The 22305-nt window shown below is 47.0% G+C and overlaps 1 protein-coding gene across 1 annotated transcript; it reads left to right on the top strand.

Annotated features, from left to right (window-relative positions):
• The first annotated feature begins 288 nt into the window (after positions 1 to 288).
• TRIB1 (tribbles pseudokinase 1) lies at positions 289 to 5684 on the top strand. The gene is made up of 3 exons (XM_021542347.3): positions 289 to 710; positions 1109 to 1401; positions 3435 to 5684. The coding sequence occupies exons 1-3, from the start codon at positions 405 to 407 to the stop codon at positions 3901 to 3903; spliced, it is 1068 nt and encodes a 355-aa protein (XP_021398022.1). The 5' UTR covers positions 289 to 404; the 3' UTR covers positions 3904 to 5684.
• Positions 5685 to 22305: the final 16621 nt, after the last annotated feature.

Raw genomic sequence — 22305 nt, 5'->3', positions numbered from 1 at the left:
TGGGCGAGAAGATCCTGGAAAGGAAGGTGGCCTCGCTTTCTCGACACAAATATTTAAGGTCGAAGGCGGGGTGCCTGCCGCCCCGCAAGTCCCGCGGCGAGACCCCCGCCGGGTCCCCCGCCGCCCCGCCCGGTCCGCGGCAGGGCCGGGGCGCGGAGAGCGCCGGGCGGAGCGGAGCAGGCGTGTCCCAGCCTCCCTCCTCCCATTTCCCCGTGCGTCAGGCCGGGAGGAGGAGGAGAATCACCTTTTTTTTTTTTTTTATTTTTTTTTTAAAGCCTCCAACTACTTTAGCGCGGACTCGGCAGCAGATGGTGGACACAGCCCGAGGTTTCGGCGGGGAGAGCGAAGGGATGCGCCCAGCGCGCAGCGCCCGCCTGTAGCTCCGCAGCCGCTCCGCTCCCCCCATGAGCCGCCCCGCGTCCCTGCTGCCGGCCGCCCGCTGCCGCAGCGCCCCGGCCAAGCGCCTCCAGCCCCTGCACGACGGCCCCGCCGAGGAAGCGCCGGCCGCCAAGTGCCCTCGGCTCGCCGAGTGCGGCCCCCCGGACTGCCTGAGCGCTCCCGGGTCGCCGTGTGCCCCCGCTTCTCCCGCCGGCGGCGGCGGCGCGGCGGGTCCCAGCCTGATCGCCTCGTACCTGCTGCTGCCGCTGGCCGAGCGGGAGCAGGTGTCCAGGGCGCTGAGCGTCAGCTCGGGCCGGGAGCTGCGCTGCAAGGTGAGCGGGAGCTGCGCGGGTGGGAGCGGGTCCTGCCGGCGCGCCCGACCACCGGCCCGGGCGCAGCCCTGCCGAACATCCATCCTCCCGCTGCTCCCCGGCCGGAGCGCCCGGCCAGCCCCCGGCGGCGTTTGCACGCCCTGCGAGTGAGCTGGGACTCCGACTTACCTCGGGGCGCCTTCCCCCCAAAGGCTGTGGGAATGGTGGTTTGGTTTAGTTTCCCCCCACAGCCTTTCAATTTACAACGAACAGGAAGGGTCTCGGTAGCCGCTTCTGCCGGTCTTGCCGAGCCCTGGCTTCCCTCCAGCTCCCTCGTCATTGTTTGGGGAGAGTTGCTACGCGAGCTGCAGCTTTCAACGCCCTTGAGAATGAATTCGGGTTTAATTTCCTCTATACAGGTGTTCCCTCTCAAACACTACCAGGACAAGATCCGACCTTACATTCAGCTGCCGTCACACAGAAACATCACCGGGGTTGTCGAAGTCATTCTCGGGGACACCAAGGCCTATGTGTTCTTTGAAAAGGACTTTGGGGACATGCACTCCTATGTGAGGAGCTGCAAGAGGTTGAGGGAAGAGGAGGCTGCCCGGCTGTTCAAACAGATTGTCTCTGCTGTAGCTCACTGCCACCAGTCAGCCATCGTACTTGGTGACCTCAAGCTCAGGAAATTTGTCTTCTCTAATGAAGAAAGGTAAGTGGCTGTCAGCAGCCAGCCCTGGGGTGAGTGGGGAGGGAGGAATGCCACATCCAGAGACACAAAAAGCGTCCCAGGGAGTGGAAACAGCTCCGTCAGCCGGGCATCACCTGCGAGCAATCCGAGTAGGTCCTCATCACGTGTGTGTAGTAGGTCACGGATCTAAGCGGTGCGCACTCCCTTTTAGTTAGATCTTGACTGATGAAAGGGAGGAAGCTCGCCGGGAGCTTCCTCTCATTCAGCAGAAGTTCACTGAAACCCGCTGGCAGACAAAGGGATGATAGTTCAGATGCTCGTTAGCGCCAGAAGATGTCATGTGTGCCACTCATTCAGTATCAAATGAATAAAAGGCAGAGAGGGAGAGGGGGGAGGCTGAGGTGTTGTGCCGGGAGGAGGAAGCAGCCTGGCTGGGGGAGCAGGAGATGTGAGGAGCTGGAGCTCTGGTCTCTCCTCGGGAGAGTTGCCTTGTGACCCACGGTGGAGCCCCAGCACTTGGAAAGGGTCTCCTTGCTGAACCACTCTGCTGATGAGAGTGATGCTGCTGAACCCTTTGAGGCTTTTACCCCACTTCCACTGCTGTGCTTCCCATGCCCCCTGTGCCCGTGGATTGTGGGCACACACAGGAGGGAAGGTGGGATATGGTTAAATAATGCTCTGGGAATCCTGCATCAAAGAAAATCACTTTTGTAAAACTTAGCCTAAAGCCTAGGTTCATAGAGAAGATGATAGAATCATAAAATCTAGTTGTTAAATTTAGATTAGGGAAATATTCAGTATTCCCCTGGAGTGCTGTGCTCTTGCGGTGCTTCATCACACGTGGCAGAGTCAGAAATACAGCAAAGCTGATTATTGACTAGCTGCTTATCCCAAGCAATGTTAAAAAAACTAAGTAAAAGCTGTAATGGAGTTGTGCTTAATACAATAAAAATGTAAGGTGATATTACTGATGCAAAAGAAAAGGGATTTTGTTTGTTTTGTTAAACTGGGCTAATGATTCTTCAGGATATCTTTTTACGAATGTGATAAGAAAATTAACCAGCGCTGCCCCTCTGAAACAACCATATGTTGACACGTAAAGAAAGCTATTCCTTTGAAGGAAACTATTGCAGCTTTTCCCTCCCATAAGAAGATGAAACATTTGTTGAAATGTTACGTTGCACACAGTCTCGCTCATTTGGAAATAACGTGTTGCACAGGCGATGTCATGTGCATCACATTTGGCAAGAAGAGGGTTAAGCAATGGCAGGCGACGCGGGCTCCCGCACAGGTGCAGTTTCAGGGCTCCGCAGCCAATCCCGGGCCCACGGTTCTCGTTGAGTCATATTTTCCGTTTGCAGAACCAATGGGTATTTGCCGAGGTCAGGCTGAGGACAAGCTGAAGCCAACATATCTACACCCCAGCAGGCTGCCAGGCAGTGCAGAACCCTTCCAGGGCTGGCTGATGGCTTCCCTGCCAACAGGAGCTCCCCTTACCCTCCAAAATAGGAGGCTGGGGACCCATCTCTACCTGGAGATGGTGGGTGCAGTGATATGCTCCAAAAGGCAAAAACAATAAATTATGAACTAAAATGAAAAAAAAAAAAAAAGCTTCGGAAAGGCAATGATCCTCACCAGTGCAGAGGGGAGCTGGGGTTTGTGGTTTATGGAATCACACAGCTGGATGCTGTTTGCTCAAAGCCTGAACAGCACACAGTGGCTGTAAAGTGCCATGTCACCAATTAACCCCCTGCAGTGGCACTGCAACCTGCGTGGGTAGTGGTGACTTGGTGTTCCTCAAGAGTCCTCTGTGTTGTTTAAATCTCCAGTTAGTAAAAAAACATGAGCGTCACTGAATGCTGGCCCGGTGCACACAGCAGCCCTTCCATTACACATTCTCAGGCGTCTGGGCAGCTTCTCTGCTGCAAGCTGAGGTGTTTCCTTTCTCAGTGCCAATGCAAGAGAGAATGGGGCCATGGCAGGGGCTTGCTGTGCTTGCTCACAACTGCGTGTTGCTATTTCTCACCTGTGGCTTCCTCTCCTGCCCTCCCTAGGACTCAGCTGCGTCTAGAGAGCCTGGAAGACACACACATCATCAAAGGCGAAGACGATGCGCTCTCAGACAAGCACGGCTGCCCGGCGTACGTCAGTCCTGAGATCCTAAACACAACGGGGACTTACTCTGGAAAATCGGCCGATGTGTGGAGTTTGGGAGTGATGCTCTATACCCTGCTGGTGGGACGCTATCCCTTCCATGACTCGGACCCTAGCACTCTGTTTTCCAAAATCCGGCGTGGACAGTTCTGTATTCCTGACCACGTCTCCCCCAAAGCCCGCTGCCTCATCCGCAGCCTCCTGCGGCGGGAGCCTTCTGAAAGACTCACTGCTCCAGAGATCTTGCTTCACCCTTGGTTCGAGGCGGTCTTGGAGCCTGGATATACAGACCAAGAGACAAGAACTTCAGATCAGATTGTCCCAGAATATCATGGAGACTGTGATGATATTAGCTCCTTCTTCTGCTAACCCCGTAATATCAAAAACCTCAACGGTTCTTACCTCCGGCATCTCTGTAGGGTTTCATTTTTCCACGTCTGCAAACTCAAAAGCATCTTAAAAGTGCCAGTATGGTCAGAAAAGTGACCTTGTCTAAGTGAATGCCATCCTGGAGGTCTCCACTCCCTAAGTGTACTCGGAGTTCCATCCTCTTGCTCTGCTGGTTGGTCCCACCAGCCCTGGAGGACCTGTGCAGCCTTGTGAGAACTGTCTGGCTCTTCTGCCTCCCGCATCCTCCTCCGGTGTAACTGGTCGCATCTTGGCTGCAGAGTCTTACATCTGGCAAGGTGTGGGAGGGAAAGGGAGCTCCTTCTGCTTTCCTGCAGCGGCTGCAGAGGTGTGGAGCCCTGGCCACGATGTGTAGGGGCAGAGGGGCACATGGCGCATCTCTACCTGAACAAATCTGACAGAAATGATTAAAAGGGGAATCGACTCGGTGTGCCCCAGCAGCCAGCTGACAAAGCAGCTCTCTGACTGTAAGCCCACATTAATGAGGGAAGGAGGTCTTCACCCACCATGGTCAGCTCTCTGCTGCTTCTCCAGCTGATCCTGCTTTCAGAGGCGTGAAGCTCCTAGATCCACCCGTAAGACAAATCACTGCTGTGGCTCTTTCTGAAGCAGAAACCAGTGGATCTCCCAGCTGGATCCCTTCTGATTCAATTCACTGTCCAGGAAAGCATTTTAAATAGACTTAAGCCTCGTGTTACCACAGTGTAGCCTATATAACTTTATGCCCTCAGCAAGTCTAGTTAGCTCCGAGTGCCAAAATGTATCCGTTTACCAAACCGTAACACTATCGGCTGGGGCACCTTCCCCTGGGAGAGGATAAGGGGTTTCTTGTACAGTACCTGTAAACATGGCCATGTTTTTTAACCGCCTCAACTCTTAAAAATACATCACTTACTCTTTCACCCTCCACCCCCCAAAAAGTTAGTCTTAAGAGTAAAATCTCCGTATACCCTTAGTTGATTATTCAGGTATGTTGTTTGCCTCCAGCCTCCCCCACTTTTTTTTTTTCTTTTTTTTTTTAATTTTAAAATTTTTGTTTTGTTTTTATTTTGCATGATTATTCATAGTCTTTCCAATATGTGTGAATAATGAATATATCTGAATCATTAGCTTCCTGGGTTGGGGGTAGGTAAAGTTTAGCCCTGCCTAAAATTTCTGCTTCGTATCACATGTGTCCAGTGGTTTATGCAGAGATGTCCATTCACCTTAGGCAGGAGTGCGGCTTCTGAAATGGCCGTGAGGTGGGTGATGCACGTTCCCAGCACCACCCAGTCTGAGTGTAGTCATTTTAAGGGTTAACCCTGGCAAGCTGCAGTCCCACCACGCGTTGCAAGAATACCATGTATACCTCATGGACTGTGTACTTTGTACATACCTTACTGTTTGGGGGTTTGTTTTCTTGTTTTGTTGTACTTTGTCCTAATAAGAGGTGTCAAAGAGCAGTTTAATGTGAATTATTGTTGGCAATACTAACTTGACAGAATCATGAGCATTAAGAGCAGAGCGCTCCAGCTCTCCGTTGCACTAAACCTCTCATGATTGCTTGACATTTGTATCTGTGATACAGTTTAACCCTTCTATGAAAAACAGTACATTTGTATATATTGGTAGAAAATTCTGCCAGAAAAGCTAAAAACACTATGTCCAATTTGTACATATGTATATGTCTGTGGAAACCTGGATGATAAAGTCTGACTTGTAGAAAGTTTTAATAAACTTGGTTTCATAATGTTTGTCCCCAATTCTTGTGGTGTCTCAAGAGAAATGCAGCTCAGTGTGTCTGGTTTAATCTGAAAAAATGGGGTTTGGTATCAAGCTCCTCTATGGTCTATATATGCACTCCATCATGTCTTAGCCTGAACTCCCTCAACTCAGCCTGGGATTGAATCCCCATGGAGAGTAGGAACAGGGGATGGATCCTGCCTCTTGTGAGGTGGAAAGGGCTTGGGATGTCCCCAGGATTATGTGAAATGGGATAAACAAGGGGGAGAGGAGTTACAGCTGTGCCTCTGAATTTTAGAAACCTTCTTGCCTTTCAGCCCATGCATTTGTTTCCCTCTGCCCTGTGAGCAGAAGATGCTGTGGCACAGCAGGGCTGTCATCCTGCACCTGTGTGCCTGGCAATGTGATGCTTCAGCCAGTGGAAAATCCGAGCTCAGATGTCTAGAAGTGAGCAGCCAGAAGGAGAAGCAGTAACCAAGAGCATTGGTGTTACAGGGAGCTAGTGCTCGTGGGCAGAGGCTTGACCCTGCTGCTGGGAGGCAGCATGGTGCTCTCATTAAAACGAAGGGAAAGATTATTAGAGCTGCTTTTCTTTGTGGTGAGAAGAGAGAAGTATAAATAGCTGCAGTATCAAGGTTAGAGAATGCACTTTCCTGAAAGAGATCAAGCCACCCTTGCAATCCACCTGGAGCGGTGAGATCATCGCTCACAAGTGGAAAGGAGGAGGAAGAGAGTCTTGATTTTTATTTATACTTTGCCTCATGTTTAACTTTGTCCTTTTGCTTGAAATCTGTTTAGCGGAACAACTACTTCTAGGCAGCTCCTTGAGCAGGAGCAACTTTAAAAACAGTTTTCCTTTTAGAAGGGGAGTGGAAAGTGAAAAGGAGAGAATAGGGACCTGGTCAGTGATAAAGTGCACTGGCTTTCATGAGTTACCTTGACTCCCACTCTGAGAAGCCAGTGATCTGTGCAGTAAGCATATTTTCTTAGCACTTGCTGACTGAATGTCAGACACCAAAATATCTCAAGTTACTTTACTGATGTCATTCTTGCAAGACTTGTAAAAGTATGTGTGCTGCATAGCCTGGCTGATTAAATTACCCCCTGCCCTACCATGCTTTCAGGCTTGGACAGAAGCCCTGATGCATCCTTTCAAAACAGCTGCAGGAGGTTCGTATTTTAGTGAAACCTCAAAAACTTTCAAAACACTTTTCTCCCCCTTGCAGTTAAGTCACCCTTAGTAGGTGAATGTGTAGGTCATCCCGTGACTTTGTTTCACATGAGCTGTGCTGCAGAGCAATTAAAATTAATGCCAAATTGTAGTAACCTCTGCAAACAGCCTCTCTATTGCTTTAGGGATTATAATGCAACATCCGTTTGTACAGCAGAATAAATTGCTATTGCTTCGTTACTCCATCGTTTGTATTATTGTATACAAAGTTTCAGAACGTGTTGAAAGAACCAGCATATTAAGTGATTAAACTTTGATGGTGGGTGTGAGAACTTTGATTTATGCAATGCACACATTTCTTTTTGAGAGAGTCATAGTTTGTCTATTTTTAAATGGTCCTTTTGGCTGAGGACCACATGAATCTCTTAGGTATTTTGCAGACCTGGTCACCATTTTCACCTTGAAATTGCCCTCTCTGAAAGATGCTGTGAGACTTCAGTCCTCTGTTGTTGCTAAAAACACAGGAAAAGTTGAGGTTTTTCACAATATCCTGAACTCCGTCCTAAGCCAGCATCGAACCACCTTCCCAGTCAGGACAGATCTTACATCCTAAGCAAGTATTTTTATCAACTCTCAATACTTCAGCTGCATTTTAGGCACCAGTTCAATAATTTTCTTTTGAAGTAGCACAGCAGAATTTGTAAAGCAGCTTCCTCTGAAAGTGCCAGGTAAAACAGCCAGCTCAGCAAGCTCAGGTTTAAGGTCAACATCTCTGCCAAGGAGGTGATACTTGCTGAGGTTATTTGCAGTCAGAAAATACTGATTGAGGTTCAGCTCTATCCATGCTAAACAGTGCTCTGATTTTAGTAAAGACTTTCAAGTTAGGCAAAGACACTTCTGCATCAATGCAGTATTTATGAAAGCAAAGGGGTGAAAGAACAGGGTTATTTTATAGATGTACAAGAGGAAAATTCATTGCCCTTGGCTGGATCACAATGCCAATGCAATACTCTCCTCTAGCTCTCCTTTAATGCACTGAGGGCAGGCCTGACAGATAACTTGAGAAATACTTATTATTCCAGCAGTGCTGAGTGCACTCTGTCAAGCAATTCTCAATAGATTATCTCTTTATAGAAAACCAAATTTCTTTCCCTACTTTTTTCATGCTGCTGCATTCTGTCAGAGAAAAAATCCTAACATTCAGCCTTATGGCAATGCACAGATTTAGCAGCACAAATACTTCTTACAAAGATATTTTTCTAGTGAGCATTGAGAAGAATAACTTGACATATAACCACGGTCTGAATTAATCCCTTGCAAAAAATGGCTTTGTTAAATGCAATGTCACAGAAGTATTGTTGATAAAAGTACCGTGAAATTTGCAACAGTTCTTGCCATGATTCCTCCATAACTTGCAAAATCCTTTTCTCCAAGTGAAATCCAGAGTTCAGATTTCAGACAGGATCAACTTTTGTTGCAGCAAAATGAGAAATCCTTCAGGATATGAGTTCACAGCATCATCTTTTTCTTCTTTTTGTGAAGCCAGCTATTTAGAAAATGCCTTAAAGAAAACTCATTAGTTTTCATTGCTCTGCATGTATTTATTTACAGTATTTAACCAGCTAAACAAGCTAATGTGCAGCACTTCATTTCCTAATTTGGCTTTGAAACTGGAGCAGCTGAAGTATCAATTACATTCTGTCAAATGCAAACATTAACATAACTGTATGAAGCAATCATGTTTCTAACAACAGCAAGCACTGCCCAGAGGACCAAAATAAATAAAATTCATAGAGCAAGAGGTAACGCTTTTCTTTAAGGCAGGATTAGGGCTGTGGAGCGCTTCCCTGTGCGGGGCCGTTTGTCTGCAGGGCTGTGGAGCAGCTCCAGCGCTGAGGTGGGGGTGATTAATAAGGCACTTGCTCACCAAGGGCAAGGTCTCATCACGGCGGGTGTGGATTTCTGTATGCAACTCCCACTGTTATTAATGGTTAATTAATGTGCAATTTGCAGAAAGAGATGAAACTGGGACCTCGGCGGTGTGTTGTGAGCACACACACACGGGCTTATCATTCGAAGAAATATCAGGGTGACACGAAGGGTGGATGACAGAAAATAAGTGTGGCGTGAATCAGCTGCCCTGTGTTTATGATACGGCGCTGTTGTGGGAAAACATTCACCTCCATCAACTACCGGCTCCTGCCAACAACAAAAGTTGAGTTTGATAAATTATTAGTGGAGATGTTCTCAGTGGCTTTGCTTAGATTTTACTCCTCTTGCGCAAATTGCAGATTAGGAAAGGATTAAGTAACGACAGTGTGGCTAAAGTGTTACACATCGTGCTGGCAATTAGCCAAAGAATGTAGCATGCAAAAGCTGACATTGCCTAAGAAATCAAATATAGCTCTGGTCACCACAGAAAATGACTCTTCCCCACCACCCAAGGTAGTTGCTCAGTTTCTTTCCTGTCTCAGAGCCTTGCACCAGAAAATTGTTCATTACAGAAATTTGTTCTCATGATTTTTTAAAAAAAAAAATTTTTCTTAACTTCCTGGTAGTGAAAAAGCCATTAACATTTAGATGAATTGCAGAAACCATAAATGTAATTGAGTGTAAAGCCATTGTTGGGCCCTGTGATAACATCCCTGTCAAGTCTCAACTTGTCAGATTCATAGTCTCGCTGAGGCCCAAATACCACGAGTTTCCTTTGCTGCACTAAACTGGACACAAAATACACACATAATTTAGGGCAAGACTCGCATGAGCAATGAGAATGACTTTGCAGATGGGCAGTGGGATACCTGGTGTATTTCCCCCAGTGACTACAGGCAGCAGAGTTAGGCTCACAAATTCAGCCAGCTGCCTCTGTTGCTAAGCAGGGCGGCAACGATCCTCAAACATCAGGTGAAAGTGCAAAACCCACCGGGTGCATTTATCAAATTGTTGGCTGACAAGTGTGGTGGGGAGCCCTGCTCCTCCCCACCCTCATGCCTGTGCCCAAGCTGCCTGGAGCTGGGGGAAGGAGGATGCTGTCAGCCAACAGGTCCACCTGGCCCTGGGAGAAGTACTCGCCCTTGCCTGATGCCTACAGATGTGCACGGGGGTGTGGCTGGTGCCCAGCAGGCACCTCCTGTGGTGTTTCCCTGCAGCACAGGGACACAGGACCTGAAGGGGACCTACAGGAGAGATGCAGAGGGACTCGTTATCAGGGACTGCAGTGATAGGGCAAGTGGTAACAGTTTTAAGCTGAAAGAGGGTTGATTTAGGTTGGGGAAAAGTTCTTTACTGTGAGTGTAGTGAGACACTGGAACAGGTTGCCCAGAGAACCTGAGGATGTCCCAACTCTGGAAGTGTTCAAGGCCAGGCTGGATCAGGCTTTGAGCCACATGGTCTAGGGGAAGGTGTGCTTGCCCACAGTGGGGGGGTTTGGAACTAGACGGTCTTTAAGGTCCCTTCCAACCCAAAGCATTGCATGATTCTATGACTGTGGCCCACTGATACCCACCTTGGTATTTAAGCATCCTCCAAGGACCTTCCTATGATTGGAAGCCTTGCTTGGCCCTTGTTTTGACTCTATCTGTACCTTGAGGTCTCAAAATCCTGCAGCTATGAATCCCACAGCAGAACTTGGCACTGCTTCAATAAATTACCTTGCTTGGGAGGGAAATATGTTTCATACAACAGCAGTATAACAGAAATGACTAAAGAGGAGCAGCTGGCCCAGTTTTGGAGGATCTTTTTGCTGCCCTCACTCCCCATGGGGACTGGAGGTGACAGTGTGCTCTGTGCAGGTCAGTGGCCTTCTGAGGCAGCCGCAGCTCCCAGAGTGGTGAGGACTTGAGTCCAGTGGGCAGAAAGGCTTAAGCAGCAAACTCATGGGATTTTTTACCATGGGTCTTGTGATCCTTAATATGTAAGGGTCCTGTCTGGTGAAGGCAATTTTCTCCAGGAGACTTTGGATTTTCATGTGAGCAAGAACAAACAAATGTCCAGTTTCTCTGTTGCAAAGAGGGATTTGAAAGGATGTGTCCCATGAACCCTTTGGACTGTTCCCTACTTGTTACTAGTGTCCTAGCCAGATGCTTCATGCTGCAAAGACATGCTTGACTGGCTGCCTCATTACAGCAGGCAGTTTTGTCCTTTCATCCGAGCAGCTGGCAAAACAATAAATTAAAAAATAAGGCAAAGTCAGCAAATAGTTTTCTTTCCCCATGTGCAAGGTTAGAGGAACTGCTGCCCCTCCTCCAGAATGATTTCCTGACTTAGTTACATTTTTCTCAATCTCCTCTTCTTCCTTCTTTCTGGGCACGTGAGGAAAAGCAGGATTTGTGCTTTGAGTGGAGAGGGAGCACTTTTATATGCTGTGCTTTGGCCCAAGCTATACATGTGTGCGTGCCAACTGCAGCCAAAGCCCTGAGCAATCATCCTCCAGCAAGGGGCAGGGTGGCTTTGCAGGGAGAGTGCTTTTGTTGTGTCAGGATGGGACCTGGACCCCAGATAGGAAGTACCCCCTCCCTGCAGGCTCCTCAGGCAAGTCTTGCTGCCTGCAGACAGACAGTATTAGCCACTGGCAGGAGATGGTCCATCCTGGGATGTCTAGGTGAGCTGGAGAGAAGATGCTGCAGTGGCATGCAGCTTGTCCCCAGCCCTGGGCACGGCTCTGGATCGCTGGCAGGGCTGCTCCGCAGGGCGCCGCGGGCTGAGCTGCTGACCTGGGGCTGGCCCGTGATGCACATCCTGCTCACGCATGTGGGCATGAGTCAGAGCCTGAGAGGAAAAGGCCTCACCCAGTGACAGGCAGAGCGGTGCAGGGAGCTCAGGCTGGGTGCTGATAGAAGAGATTGCTTATTGTAGCTGACATCCTCCCTCGGCAAAATCCCTGCACCTGTGACACGGGGAAAGGGGTTTGATGCTAACCAGGTCTCCCACCTCATGGTCAGAGTTCAATGGAACCTCTACAGGCTGGGTTTGTCGAGGTGGCTCAGTGCCTGCCCTCAGAATCTGCAATCTCAGAGCTGAAGGAGCTGCTGGGGGCTCCCAGCACACACACATCCCAAGCTGCTGACAGTCTCTCCACAGCAAGAAGGCACAGCGAGATTGATCAGAGCCACCTGCATTCCCCTCTGCCCTTGTGAGACCCCACCCAAAATACTGCATTCAGCTTTAGGCCCCCAACATAAGAAGGGCATGGACCTGCTGAGCAGTTCCAGAGGATGGTCCTGAAAATGAAAATGACCAGAGGGTTGGAGCACTTCTCCAGGCTGAGAGACCTGGGGCTGTTCAGCCTGGAGAAGAGAGGGTTCTGGAGAAACCTTGCAGCAATTTCCTCTACCTAAAGGGGGCCTTACAGGAAATATGGGGAGGGATTCTGTGTCATGGACTGTAGAGATGGCACAGGGGGGAATGGTTCTAAACTGAAGAAGGGTAGATTTAGATTAGATATTAGGGAAAAAACCTTTACTGTGAAGCTTGAGAAGCACTGGAACTGGTTGCTCAGAGAAACTGTGGATGCCCCATCCCTGGCAGTGTTCAAGGCCAGGTTGGATGGGGCTTTGAGCAAACTGGTCTAGTGGAAGGTTTCCCTGCCTATGTCAGGGTCATTCGAACAGATGATACTTAAGGTCTCTACCAACATAAACCACTGCATTAGTCTATGCTGTACAGAAGCCTCTAGAGAAGCAATACAATCTTTATGTCTCTTCTTCCCATCAGTATGACCTCAGTCTTGCTGTCTTCAGCACCTGCCACCTGCCCTTTACCCAGGTGCTAATCTTCCTTGGGCACTGGGACAGCTGAGTGATGGTCGAGCTGCCCCCTCCCTCCTCCCTGCTTTTCCAGGAAACAGGTGTCCAGATCTTTTGGCCCTTGAAAGTGATTGCATTTAATTATTTCTAGAAAATTTCCACTATGGTTTACAGTGTTTCTTCCAGAAATCTGGTTCATCTTTGCTAGGAAGCCACTGTATGTCTCAAGCAAAGGTCAGGATGAATCATTTCGGAAAGCATGCTGGCTGCAATGGACTCTCAGCACCAGAGTGGAAGTGTGTCCATGGTTTGCCACTTAAATACAAAGCCCTAAACACCCCCAGCTCTTCTTGGAGTCAGTGGGATGACTTGCATAGAGTAACAGATGCTGCATATGACTGTAGGCAGTTCAAAAGCCAGTGGTGGATGGATCACCACAGTAGATGGTCTCAGAGCTGTGGCTTTAAAAGGGTTATTGATTCATTTGGAAACAACTAGCATGAGTGACTTTGTAACAGACAGGATTATTTAGTTTTACCACATGCCAAACATAGAAAATGTACAGTTCAGCACTGCGATTCGTCCAGTGATCATCACATAAAACACCCAACAGGATAAGCTACCAATGGATTGGAAAATGCATTTTCCTTACATATATTTGCAGCTACCAAGGGATGTGGATTGTCCTCAAAAACAATGGGAAAAATTCTTCAGTTAGAGATCTAATAGGAAGGAGTTAAATTGAGAAGCAATCAAACAAACAAACAAAAAAGTATGTGGATAGTGATACAGCCTTGATCCAGACTGCTGCAGCCATTCAAAAGAAGGATAAATAAGTCTCTCTGAGTGTGTATAGAAAATGCATGCTCAGAAATCAGCAAAAAGAGCTTTTCATCTCACATCTGCTTCTATGCTGGGCAGCCTGAGGGAGCTGGGTCTTTCCTTTGTGGACCAGCTGAGGACGCTCCTGGTGACAAGGACACACAGCATAGTACCAATGGAGCCATCTCCAATCCCAGTTTCTCCTCCTTTGCTAGAAAAGTGTTAAAAAATGCCAAGGAGTTATGGAAGCAAAGACAGCCAGGGATGGGAGTGAGCAGCAGGGCACTGAGCTCTCTGCTGTGAGCCCGTGTGGGTCCCATTGGTGGGAGTTCCAGAGGCTTCACTCAAAACAGATGCCTCTGAGCAAGCAGAGAGCTGCAGCTAAACCCTGGCAGCTCCACCAAGCCTTCTGCAGGGGTGATCCAGTTTCCATGCTTGGGGTGTCTAGTTCCACAGGTCCCACGTGCAGAAAATCCCCACCCAGATCGTAAGGGTCTGTCTACCTCTGACATGTACTATAAGGCTGCTACATTCAGTGTATGCTCAGTTTTGTTCTGGCATAAATTATATCACAACCACTGTAATCTGAAGCAAATCAGGCTTGGCCTGCACTCTGTGATGCCATTCTACTGGGTCAAACCTAGAGATTCAAACTCAGCCTTCACCCAGCAGAGCCTGAGGAGCAAACCAGGGAGAAATCCTCTAGTGCAGGCAACATTCCTGTATAAATCAGTGGGAACTGTAGAGTCTGGCCTGAAGTCAAGATTTCAGGATTTGACCCAATTTAACCTTGGCATAGTTGCCTAACTCAAATTTTTTACTTTTTTTGTGAGGCTCAACAATTAACTTTCAAAACAATTAAAAAGAAAGAAAGAAAGAAAAGGCAGCTGGGGTTCAGAAGGGCTGTGCTAGCCAGCAGGGTATTGTTAAAGCTACTTCCACTACTATGGTATTTGTTGGTGTCAGCATTTTGTGCAAAGTAAAGCACTGCTCTGGGCTCTCTATCCAGGGCAGAGCCATATGAGCTGGGGGCAGAAGTTGTGACTCTTCCCATACTTGACACACAGATGGGAAGTTCCTTTTACCAAATTCAACTGCTGAGGTTTTTTTTTACTCACTGGAGTGAAATTCAACCATATGCAAAATGCAGGAATTGTTCATTGCAGATCCAGTAAGTCCCAGTGTGGAAGGTTTATTGGAGAGGCTCTGGGGGAACTAGGGCATGAGATAAGAAGATGGGAAGAAGCAGGACAGGATTACAGCTTTGCAGAGGACTGAACTTTCTGCCCTTTCTGTCGTTTCTTGTATCTGTGCTGGGAAAGGGTGCTGTTTCTTAGGCTGTTTTCAGCAATCTCTTTTGAAGAGATATAGATACAGATACAGATCTCTTTTTCTGTTCACCTTGTGGGTGGACAATAAAAGGCATCCTCTCAATCTTAAAGATTTTATTGTTTTAATTACTCCACTGCGTCTTGGAATTTACTGTGCTACTACTCGTTAATATATTTAGTAGAGCACAAGAGATGCCAACTCTGCTGGAGTTTGATGATGTTTTTTTCAAGTTTCAGACCCTGACTTGCAAACCTGTACCGTGCAGTCCCGTGGCTGCCTGTCCAACATGGGCAGTGGGGATGGGTGTCTGGCTGTGGCTGCTGTGATGAGAAGGACAAGCCCAGCACTGAGGAGTCACTGCAGTCCTGTTGTGCCCATGGAAATACTGGGAGAGATCACTCACTAAAGACTGCCCTAGGCAAAACAGACTCAAGTTGGAGATATTAACTGAATTTACTACTAACAAAATCAGAGCAAGATAATAAGAAGTAAAATAAATCTTAGAAACACCTTACCCCCACCCCTACCTCCATCTCAAGTTCTACCTCCTCTCCCTCAGTGGCACAGGGAGATGGGAATGGGTGTTATGGTCAGTTCATCACAGGTTTTTTCTGTCACTACTCAGGGAGTCGTTCCCCTGCTCCAGCATGGGGTCCCTCCCATGGGAGTGAGTCCTCCACAAACTTCTCCAGTGTGAGTCCTTCCCATGGGCTGCAGCTCTTCACAAACTGCTGCAATGTGGGTCACTCTTCCACCAGCGCAGTCCTTCAGGGCCAAGCTGCTTCAGCATGGGTCCTCCACCTGGTCACAAGGTGCACCAGGAAACCTGCTCCTGCATGACTCTTCTCTCCCTGGGTCCACTGGTCCTGCCCACAGGTTAAGGGTTTCCCACAGGGTCACAGCTCTTTTTCAGGCATCCCCCTGTTTCAGCCTAGGTTTCCTCCATGGGCTGCAGGTGGATCTCTGCATCCCTGTGCTCCTCCATGGTCTCAGGGGCACATCTGCCTCACCATGGGCTACACCATGGGCTGCAGAAGAATCTCAGCTCTGGTGCATGGAGCACCTCCTGCCCCTCCCTCTGCACTGACCTGGCTGTCTGCAGGGCTGTTTCTCACATGTTCTCACCTTGCTCATCTCTGGCTGCAATTACATCTGCTGCAATAACATTTTTTCTTTCTTAAATATGTTATCACAGAGGTGTTACTTTCATTTTTGAATGGCTTGGCCTTGGCCAGCAGGAAGTCTATCCTGGAGCCATCTGGCATTGGCTGTGCTGGACACTGGAGAAACTTCTGGTAATTTCTCACAGCAGCCATCCCTGAAGCCTCCCACTACCAAAATCTGGTCACAGCCCATCAGGAAAACCCAGGCATATTTTCAGGGAAAACTGGTTTTACTTCCCCTGGGGCACACACATGACTAATTTCTTTTGGGTTTAGAATAAAATCAGCAGGCTGGCCAGTGGCAGGGTGTTAAGTAGGAGTGGGTTTTAATCCTTTTAAGAGCTTTGATTAGTTTTGGTTCAGACTCCCTTTCACTGCAGATGAATCTGGATGGCTCCTTAGTACTTCTAAACAGCTTCTGAGATTTAGACTTAGGGTCTGAATCTCTTTTTGCTCCCAAAAACATCTTCAAAGCTTACTTCCAGCAATGAGACATCCTCTGGTTTCTTCAGCTGCAGCTTCACTTGCAAATGACTGTGAAAATTAGAGAAACATGGGCATTTTTGAAAGTAAAACCAGCCCATGGAGGTTTAAGAGGCATGGGAACACCCATATGCAGCACCATGAGATGTTCTGGCACTGGAAATGTTGCATTGTGTTAGGGTGTGTTGGCACAAGATGTGCTCAAGAACCCACCAGTGCTTTGGCAGGGGGAGGAAGAGTGAGGATGTGGAGGAGACACTTGGGACTGGAGCAACTGAGGGTGAGAATTTTCCAAGTGATGCCAGGAGAGCCTGGAATGCTGGTTGTATTTTATAGTTGTGTGGGTGATGCCAGGCCATCGGCCACTTTGCTCCTGCTGCCTCTTGTTTCAATAAGTGACTGCAGCTCAGCCTCCTGGATTATTCAGTTTGGGGAAGGGAGAAAATGGGGCAGTGAGGCATGTGCTTGCATGATTCTGAGGGTGCACCCAGTCTAATGAAAGCAAAGAAACACCCTAGGACTTTCAATTGGGCTTTCAAACATGAGCAGACAATGGGAGGTCTTCAGTAATAGTGAAAATCTTGGATTTATGTAGAAACTTTTTATTTTTAGTCTTTTACTCCCCTTCCTACCCCCTGGCCTGTGACTCAACACCACTGCACATGACAGGGTAACCTCAGGCACACAATCATCCTCCAGGTATTATGACTGTCAGGCAAACAGATTGCTCACACCATCCTGCGCTGGGCTGAAAGGACTACTGCATAGATTGGGGTCAGATTACCTTCTGCATGTTCTCAGCATCAAAACAGGTGTAAGAGAAAAAGACTGGAGGGAAATTGTTTGCCAGTGGAGAATCTCTCCAGGAGGAATTGTTGGATAAATACTAACAGGAGATTGGGATCAGGCAGCTGCTGTGTTGGGCTTTTCCCACTCAGATGTAGCCTGAGAGCAGCGTTACAGGCTGCAGGCACAAGCAAAGCAAAATGCTGTTGTATGCATGCATGAAGGACCTGTGCACTCACACACTGAGTTCTGAGAGGATTTGGTAAAAGGGTAATAAAATAATAAAATCATAGAACCACAGAATGGTTTGAGTTGTAAGGGATCTTAAATCTAATCTGGTTCCAACACGGCAGGGACACCTCCCACTAGACCAGGTGGCTTAAAGCCCCATCCAGTCTGGCCTTGAACATTCCCAGGGATAGGACATTCATAACGTTTCTGGGCAGCCTGTTCCACTGTCACCACCCTTACAGTAAAGAATTTCTTCCTCTGCCCAATTGAAACATATCCTCTTTCAGTTTAAAACCATTCTCCCTTATCCTATCACTACATGCCATTGCAAGAAGCTCCTCTCCAGCTCTCTTATAGCTCCTTTAGGTACTGGTAGGTGCTACAAGGTCTTGAGAGAGTATTCTTTTCTCCAGGCTGAACAGCCCCAACTCTCTCAGCTAGTCAGCCTTCTGTGTTCAGAAAGGGAACTGAACAAACTCCTTTGCCAGCGCAGGGGACAATGTGTGATACCCACTATTGGAAGTGGCTTAAAAAGTTGAGTGAAAAGCATGACTGCAGAGCAAGATTGCCCAGAAGAATTCACTCATAGATACAGGCCCTTCTTCAGGTAGTCCTGTCTGTGCTGAGATTGTTTGAGAATTGCAGATGCAAAGAAAGAGCCACAGGCCCAAAGTCAATATGTATTGCCAGAAGCCTGGTATCTTTGTTGCAGAGTATTAACTGCAGCCTGCATGTGTGGTATATCAATTTAGATTGTTTCCTGTAAATACATCTGTGCTGGAAAGCTCAGGTCGGACTCTGCATGTATTTCTCGCCAGCTTTTTTCAGTTGGATAGAACTTGAGCAAACAGATCATGTGACTTGCCAAAACCACCCAGTGAGTCACTGGCTCAGCCCAGATTAGATCTCAGGAGTTTCTAGCTTTGATCTAGCCACAAGACCACATGGCCTCTTTCTATAGTCTTTGATGAAAGGCTACATAAACACACATAAGGAAGCTCACTAAATTTTTTTGGAAGTTCTGAAAAATGTTTTGCCCCTGCAGCAAGCAAAATTGGAAGGAGCTATAAAAGGGTGCCATGCACATATCTGCTGGAGTAAAAAATATTGGCAGTGACAAAGGATATGTCCAAACACTTGAAAAAAAAAAACTGTGCAAATGACAACAGGATGCTCTGGATAATAGTGCTGTGAGTGCTATACCTGCCATACGGATCCTTCCACAAGAACTACTTACCTTATAAAGAGACATTCTTGCGTCATCCTTCAGAAAGTATAAACACATTAAGCAATGTTATTTTCTAAAACATCAACACATGAGCTACTTACAATGGACTAAAAAGTCATTGTTGCTTTGAGGATGTATTTGTCCCAAGTGATTCATAACAGTCCATGGCACTGTGGCTATGAAGACTTCTAAAGGATGCCTCCACTTCCAGGCAAGTATCCACAGAAACAAGCCCGCAAGTTTGCTTTGTTTGCCTTCTTTTACCTAGGATAACCTTTTAAGCTGCTTTGTAGACAGCTAGGCTTCCCAGCTGAAGCAGATGTTGATCCCTTCTTGATGCTGGGCTTTCCTTTCTGTACCTGCCGTGCTGCTGACTACTGTGGTGTCTCCTGGAGGAAGGGCAGTGGTCCCTTTGATGAAGCCAGATGAACATGAGGACATCTCGGTGGCAGTAACTCCTACAGTACAGTACTAATGTGGTTCCAGAGGCAGCTGCCAAGAATCGCTTCCCATGCCTGCCTGCGCCAGGAGATGTGTGGAATGATGAAACCGAAGCTAGCGGAGTGCAGGGCCCATGTCACCCTGACCGGGGATTTGGAGCAGGACCCGAGATAGTTCAGATACCCTCATGCTCTCAGGATGAGCATCTCAGCTAGGCAAAGACCAATCTCTGACAAGAAAAAGCCAGATCAGGACCAACAATGCCAGAAGACTGTTTAGGCCTGTAAATCACCTTTTTACTTTCTTTCTTCCCACCCCTGCTTTAGCCTCTCTGTTCCTTTGAAATCAGCTCTGAGATGTAGGGAGACATCCTACAATATTTTGGATCCTGTATAGCCCCCACGGCCACCTGGAATTTAGCTCTCAGTTTTCTGAGAGACTCACGTCATTAGGGTAAGCCAGTGTGTGTGTGTGTCTGTGTCAGCACAGAACAAAACACATTGTAAGCACCCTGAGCTCAGGAACTAATACGTGCTCTGGCAGGAACACAGCCATGCCAGCAAGAGCACAGGGTTATAAGCAAAGGCAATATTGTCTCCTGTGGGACTAATGAAGACAAAAGACAAAGCAACTGTTTACGGTACTATTGATGGAACTGTTTGGGACACTGAGGGGGAAATGCAGCAGATACTGACACATGGTTGTTAAGTGCAGGTGAATATTCAACCCGAAAAGCACACAGAAACTCAACCCCAGACTGCACATAGGTGTTCTGGGCACTGAGGCAAGTGCCTGGCAGAGGCATGTTGGAGCAGTTTGTCTGCTGTTCTCCTCTCATACTGCTGTTAGCTTGTCCTACCATCCTGATTTGAATCAATTGAATAGCATCCACATGGACTCATGCAGTCTACTTAGGTCAGTTGTAAAGGGGCATAGTCAAAAGCATTTTGATGCTCTCAGAAACCCAAGATCTCTGTCCTCCTGCACCAGGATGGGCTCTGTACAGCTGCCAAGCTCTAAAAGCCTTGCACATCATTTGTGCCCAGTACCAGCAGGAAATGTTTTCCTTCTGGTACTGCAAGAAATGAGATGTGATTTATGGAGTGAAATTCCACTTAATAAAACTGGAAATGACATACTGATGGGTGGCTGAAAAGACCACCACACTGCACAGAGAACAGGGTGTTCAGTCCTCCAGTCACCTCTTCACAGCTCAGAGAAGGAAACTACACTAGGATGTTAATTCACTGTTAGTTGGATCATTTCATACAGCCAACAGCAGTTCCCCAGAGTTTAAAAAAGTAGGGGTTCAGTGCTTAACCTTCAAAGAGCACTGGCCAGCTCAAAAGAGAGCCTCCTTCTGACAGAAATAGAAGGACTAATCACTCAATATAAAAATTAGAAATTGTTTTTGTACCACAGACTGTAATCAAATTACATTATCTCATTCAAGTAGATTAGAGCACTAATTATCAGCCTATGTATGCAGGGTGTACAGACATATCTGTGAACATAAACACCCATATGTTTCTATATTCAGAAATACAAACAAAGTTGAACCCAAAACCCAATGGGATGTTATTGCTGCCCTGTGTGGGGAGGAGGATCTCCGCATCTATAATGCTTGACAATCTTCACTTCATCAATGGCTTTAAATTCTTCAGACATCTGGGCTTGTCCATGAAGATGGTATCTTGGAGGTGGAGGATTTGGCAAAGCTTGTGGTAGAACAACAGTAACTAAGCCATAGACAAGAGTATGGCCTGGTAAGACTGGAAGAGATTGCATCGAAGATTGGGTTTCTGCCAATGAAACATTAGTAGCCATGGGGCAAGTTAAACCCTTGTAACCTTGCGGTCAAATTTCTAGCTGTAGCCTCTTCAGGAGAAAATCTAAGTGTTGCTGGTGTCCTTGGTGAAGTCAGCAGACCTGAAGAACTCGTGTCATTGTCAGAAGCCCAAGCATATGCTGACAGACTGTAACTTCTAAGAGACATGGTACATCACATTACTTCACTGAGACCTCAGTGGAGCAGCAGAGAGCACCATCCAGGAGATAAAGATTAGAAATTTTTTTTAGTAATGACATGACTGAAGGTCTGTTCACCATATTGAGGGTGGGTTAAATGCAGTCTCTCACTTTGATGTCATTACAACACATTGCCAAGTCTGTTCTTTGGCATTCCCACTTCATACAAATTATTGCTAATGTGACCTTTTTTTTCAGTCTTTTTATGTCTGAGTGGTCAAGGTTGTGCTGTGTTTATGTGTTCATGCATGTGTGTGTTTGCAGGTATTTAAAGCTGTTGCTGGCATAGTTGACTGGGAACATAAACATAAAATGTGAAGTGTTAATGAAAACTGGAAAATATCCAGGACTATTCTACTGGTTGTTCAACAAACCATGATATCATGGAGATGGAAAATAGATATGTGGGGTAACAAATAGCTTGTTCTAAAAGAGATGTAGAAAGAGCAATATAATATGAAGAAATGATGTAAATCAGGGAAAACCCACAGGAAATACAGCAATGATGATGATAAATTACAAGTTAAAGTAAGTGACTGATAAAAGGAAACCAAAGGATTAATAGACTATCAACAGCCAAAAGAGTGAAAGAAATGTGGAAAACATTGACATAATCACGTCAGGAAAAATGCTGCCTCTTCTCCCAAACTCATCCCCATGGCTGTACAGATCAATTGCCAAATGCAGATGGCAAAATCAAAAACTGTGTTAAAAAAAAAAAAAGTCTATTTCTGTTCTACATTTAGGAAGGAAATGGATGTTCGTCCCTTATGATATTGCAGATGGAGTGAGTACATCATTTACCATCTGGAACAATGGAGATGTGAGGCAGCATCTGCTAAAATTAAACATTTTTTACATCATCTGTCCTGGCTATCTTTGTGTCTTAAAGGACAAGATAAAAATGCTTGGTAAAGTTTTATATTTACAAATCCAGTAGAATTCTAAACACATGGGAGACTGACAGAATAGCCCTGGAACTTACTTGGTGTAAAAGGGGCACTCCAGGGAGCATTTGGTTGGTGAGTAGGACACAACCACCAAAAGCTCCAACAATAAGCCATTAGAGGTTAAAAATAAGACCAGTGCTAATCAACAGGGTTTGTGGAAGGTAATTCTTGTCAAAGAAACCTGTTGTCTTTTCCTTTGGACAAGATTAAAGATCTGGTTCACACAGTATTCTTGGCTTCCTCCACCACATGACAAATTGAT

Source organism: Lonchura striata, chromosome 1 (assembly GCF_046129695.1).
Source record: "Lonchura striata isolate bLonStr1 chromosome 1, bLonStr1.mat, whole genome shotgun sequence".
Classification (NCBI taxonomy): domain Eukaryota; kingdom Metazoa; phylum Chordata; class Aves; order Passeriformes; family Estrildidae; genus Lonchura; species Lonchura striata.
Note: the sequence above shows the minus strand (reverse complement) of the source record. Positions and strands in the feature narration are given on the sequence as shown.

What these genes read in the sequence shown, in the direction of transcription:
- TRIB1 (XM_021542347.3), top strand. Translation starts at nt 405, where the DNA reads ATGAGCCGCCCCGCGTCCCTGCTGCCGGCCGCCCGCTGCCGCAGCGCC. An exon ending in GCCGGGAGCTGCGCTGCAAG is followed by an intron (nt 711 to 1,108) that starts GTGAGCGGGAGC and finishes TCCTCTATACAG; the next exon opens with GTGTTCCCTCTCAAACACTA. An exon ending in GTCTTCTCTAATGAAGAAAG is followed by an intron (nt 1,402 to 3,434) that starts GTAAGTGGCTGT and finishes TGCCCTCCCTAG; the next exon opens with GACTCAGCTGCGTCTAGAGA.